This window comes from Macrobrachium rosenbergii, chromosome 26, assembly GCF_040412425.1.
Source record: "Macrobrachium rosenbergii isolate ZJJX-2024 chromosome 26, ASM4041242v1, whole genome shotgun sequence".
Taxonomy (NCBI): Eukaryota; Metazoa; Arthropoda; class Malacostraca; order Decapoda; family Palaemonidae; genus Macrobrachium; species Macrobrachium rosenbergii.
Window position 1 is genome coordinate 7,826,008 of NC_089766.1, and position 5,000 is coordinate 7,831,007.

General features: G+C 38.3%; 1 protein-coding gene across 2 annotated transcripts in view; it reads left to right on the forward strand.

The window, feature by feature from the left end:
- The window catches only part of LOC136852984 (zwei Ig domain protein zig-8-like), a 208,834-nt gene that overhangs the window by 181,624 nt on the left and 22,210 nt on the right, over nt 1–5,000 (forward strand). Inside the window, exon 1 of one of the 2 annotated variants that reach the window (XM_067128076.1) lies at nt 3,817–4,042. The exons of the other annotated variant lie outside the window; for it this stretch is intronic. Within the exon in view, the coding sequence (XP_066984177.1) occupies nt 3,962–4,042 (81 nt within the window). The 5' untranslated portion in view covers nt 3,817–3,961. Of the gene's footprint in view, nt 1–3,816; nt 4,043–5,000 lie in introns of those variants that run through there. 2 annotated transcript variants of the gene reach the window in all.

Here is a 5,000-nt window from a genome sequence, read left to right on the forward strand (position 1 = left end):
AAGAACGATGAACTTTTGCAGAATCTTACTAGCATTTAGCCACCAATATCCGCGATAAAATTGTGGCGGGGTACATTCTTACGTGTGCCAGTTCAGTTTTGCACGAACTTAGAGGCTGTATTGGCTGCCTAGTTCAAAGTTGGGGGCAAGGTTCTCGTCGTACACTACACTGTAAGACTTGAAATTCACCTAATTTTTTGTGAGGCAGTGAACAATTGTAGCTACAGCCTCCATTGAATGAAATATTGTAACTACAACCTCCATTGAGGGAAGTGTTGTAACTACAACCTGCATTGAATGAAATATTGTAGCTACAATCTCCATTGACGGAAGTATTGTAGTTACAAGCTCCGTTGAAGGAAACATTGTAGCTACAACCTCCATTGAATGAAATATTGTAGCTACAATCTCCATTGACGGAAGTATTGTTGTAGCTACAACTTCCATTGAAGAAGCATTGTAGCTACAACCTGCATTGAATGAAATATTGTAGCTACAATCTCCATTGACGGAAGTATTGTAGCTACAACCTCCATTGAAAGAAACATTGTAGCTACAACCTCCATTGAAGGAAGTATTGTAGCTACAACCTCTATTGAAGGAAATATTGTAGCTACAACCCCCATTGAAGAAAGTATTGTAGCTACAGCCTCCATTGTAGCATGTATTGTAGCTACAACCTCCATTGAATGAAATATTGTAGCTACAACCTCTATTGAAGGAAATATTGTAGCCACAACCCCCATTGAATTCTAACATCCAAAATATGATAGTGTTCAGCCATTGGCTGTGTACGAGATAGCCTATGAACGAACGCATGGCTATGTCAGTCCATAATGTCATTTGTTTGTTTTTTCTCAATTCTAAATTAATAACACTGTTCTTGATGTATAGAAGCTTGTAATCTCTCAAAGAAAATGTAATTATTTATATATGTTTTGCTAAAATATCTTACAGTAACGTAACATATTTTAGTATGCCCGTTTTCTTTTTTGTATGCCCGCAATTCAGAGGGGAAACTTAATTAACCCGTATCAGTTATTGGGCTTCATCTTTATTTGACCCTGTTTTGAGGGGTAATGAAAATGAATTTGAAAATACGAAGGGGTTACGGCACCCTTCAAATATACGAGTGTGTGTAGAGTCAGTGTGTGTGTGTGTGTGTGTGTGTGAATTATCAGAAAAAGCCCCAAATTTGGCGAGTTTTTTTTTTTTTTTATTAAGACGTAGTACTCAGTAAAACTACACACACACTGCTATACATAATAACCCAAAAATGAAGTTTCCTTATTGTAAAACTACAAACCTTTCAAGATGAGGTTGTAGTCACCTTAGGCCTATAGGCCTACCCTTCTCCATCGAGGCTACTTAGGTCACCAAAGTTACAATTTATGTCTCAAGAAGTATAATAAATAAATAAATATATATATATATATATATATATATATATATATATATATATATATATATATATATGTTATATATATATAATTTTAAGATTGTTTCATATAATTTTAAGATGTCTCATGAACAATAATATGATTTCTCGATATTTTTATTTATTTTTTTTTTTCTCAGCATACTCTCAGTGTCCAACATCGACAGAAAACCTGGCACTCAGGAGTAACGGTCGAATTGATTTAATTACAAACTCTGACAACTGTTTCATCAGTTTGTTTGACTTTGTCAGTGATTACATGTAACAAAAGTTTGCACTGGGTTTATTTTATTACGAACTCCTGAAAGGACCCGACGTAATCTGATCCCAAACTCTTTCGCGTACTGGATAGATATACTGCATATACCGGATCAGTGATAGCTCGCTGCAGCGTAGACGCATGACTCTCTCTCTCTCTCTCTCTCTCTCTCTCTCTCTCTCTCTCTCTCTAATAGAAAGGAGTCCGAAATCTGATAGTGTCTTGATTTTCTGCAGCAATTTTTAAAGCTTTTTGTTCACATTCTCCTGATTTTCTACCTTTGTGGTATTAGCACAGGGCCAGAGACGTGCATAACCTCTCTCTCTCTCTCTCTCTCTCTCTCTCTCTCTCTCTCTCTCTCTCTCTCTCTCTCTCTCTCTCTCTCACCATTTTCTTCACATATCTTTGACTTTGTAGCTCTGTATTATTAGCACTGTACAAGAGACAAAGCAAACGAAATGTTATAAGATATATTTAAAATACATCTGAAAATCCCGACAGAAAAAGAAGGTATACCTTTTGGACCTAAATACAGAGAGGAACGGTAATGAGCAAATGGACCTTGAGAGCTGTGAAATGGAGGGATGGTGTCTGAAGAGAATGCAGTTATACGTTGCTAGAGTATTTGGAATAGTTGTTAAAAAATATAGATAAGATACAGGTCTGACTGGTGCAAGAATGAAAGGGTATAATATAAAATTGAGAATGATTAGAGCTTCTGAATTGATGAACGATAGAATGCACCAAGAATTAATTGGGCTACAAGTCATTAGCTACACTAAAGTGGTGGATGGGTGAGGAAGTGGCTGGCCGAGGCGTATAAGATACTTACGGATGAAGGGAAGCATCCACGGATGATGTTTGCGGAATATTGGTGATGATGAAGAGAAACTGCAGAACCTAATGAAAAGGTGAAAGTGTCTGCAAGAGGAAAAGATTGAAAGTAACAAGTAAAAAATGCAGCCAAGTTTCTTCAGTGCAGTCAAGCTTTCTATACCGTGTATAATGCTGTATGAAACTCTCAGCTGCGGGCCATGAAACTCTCAGCCACGACCCTATAGTGGTGCCAGACGAACGATCATGACTAACTTTAACCTTAAATAAAATAAAAATACTGAGGATAGAAGGCTGCAATTTGGTATGTTTGATGATTGGAGGGTGGATGATCAACATACCAATTTGCAGCCCTCTAGCCTCAGTAGTTTTTAAGATCTGAGGGCGGACAGAAAAAGTGCGGACGGACAAAGCCTTCTCAATAGTTTTCTTTTACAGAAAACTAAAAATCTGAAATGAGCAGAAGCAAGGGCAAGATTAGAAGTTAAAACAGTGGATGTCGAATGTGTAGTTTTTGTTTTATCTAAATAACTAGGAACGAAAGGGGAGAACTTTGGGGATATAAAGTAGTGAAAATAATATTGTCTAATTGGTTTTAGGTGGTTTGGTCATCTGGAGAAAGTGGAGACTGAAAGGTTGCGAAAGTAGGCTATATTCTAGAACGTAAGGGCCTTAAGGGAAGTGAAAGTATGTGCAAATTAGTGTCTAACATAATGAAAGTTTTGTTCACTGGTTCATACTTGATTTGGTCATTCTAGAATGAAAATGGCAGTGACTGTAGTTAGGTAATTTGGATCTTTCCTAGACAGTGACCCCCCAACAAAGTTCAGGGGCCGTTATCTAGGACTAATACTTCTTGGGGATCATTATCTTAATGATATTTACAGTCTTTTGTATATGTTTTTACGGTCATCCCCAACGGCCTTGTACAGAGCACACCTCGCAGGTGGATACATACCGGGTTAAAATTTTACCCTTGGGGGTCACGATCTAGGAAAGATCCGGTCGTTTTCCAAAGGCCTACCTAATGCTAAAGAACGAGGCCTGAATCTTCACAGTTTGCTGAAAAAAGGTCAACTAACAACTTTTCCCCTCTTCCTCAGGAGCCGTCTCCATGTCAGCCACGGGTGGCCCGAGCGAGGTGGACAGAGCCTACCCTCTAGACGGTAGCAAGACGAAGCTGACGCCCTTGGACTTCCCGAGTCTCGCCGAGGAAGAGGACGAAGACGAACTGGAGAACTGGAGAGAAGAAGAAGAAGTAGAAGAGACCAGCACGAAGGATTACAGCAACGTCTCGGCGGGAGAAGAAGAAGAAGGGAGAAGGAGAAGAGGGAGAAGATGAAGAAGAAGGAGGAGAAGAAGAAGAACAAGAAGAAGAAGAAGAAGAAGAAGAAGAAGAAGAAGAAGAAGAACCCTATTTTGACGCGTCCATGTCGCCCACCTACACAGCGTACCTGGGCAAGACAGCCACTCTCACTTGCATCGTCCACGCTACGAAGAGTGACAAGTCGGTGAGTACAGAGGAAGAAGTGGTAGCTTTCTCTTAGAAAGCAAGATCCTCTGGTTCGTTTTACTTCAAGTACAAAGGGGAAAAAAATAGTAGCTTTCTCTTCGAAAGTAAGATTTTCGTGGTTCATTTACTACAAGAACGAAGACAAGAAAAGTAGCTTTCTCTTAGAAAGCAAGATACTTTTGATTCATTGACTTCAGATACAAAGGAGAAAATGGTAGCTTTCTCGTAAAGAGCAAAAATCTCTTGGTTCATATACTTCAAATACCAAGAAAAAAATAATAGCTTTCTCTTAGAAAGCAAGATTCTCGTGGTTCATCTACTTCAGATTTGCGAATGGCGTTTTGGAAAGAGAGAGAGAGAGAGAGAGAGAGAGAGAGAGAAAGTAATTTTATATCATTTTCATATATCATTTCATCATTTGTTTATCCATCTTCCAAATCTTAACCCTACCATCAATTTTGTGTGTTTATTGGCTGTTTATATCTGGTATAGTGGTGAGTGTCGTGGCATGCTACTCAAAATGTCGCTCTGTATCGTGATCAGTTACTGTTGCAGTGTGGGGTCTGCTGCGGTGGGAGGTTGAAACCAGCATTCTTCGGAAACTTAAAGAATTTCAAGTCAGTGACCCCTTTGGTGTGCTTGTTCCATGTGAATAGGCTTCATCTACTGAAATAATAATAATAATAATAATAATAATAATAATAATAATAATAATAATAATAATACAGACACCAGCAGTATTATATGTTACATCTCAGAATATTTACAGAAATGTCTGATTAAAATGACTTGTATAAGTACGTTCTTTCTTTAAATAATAAAGTCATTCTTATTTTACGATCGCTTTCAATAACAATTCAGAATGCTGCTCGCAGTCGCCCCTTTATTTACCCAGTCCATAGCTCTACGGGTACCTTTATGTCCTTTATGTAATGATATGTGATATTGCACTGCGT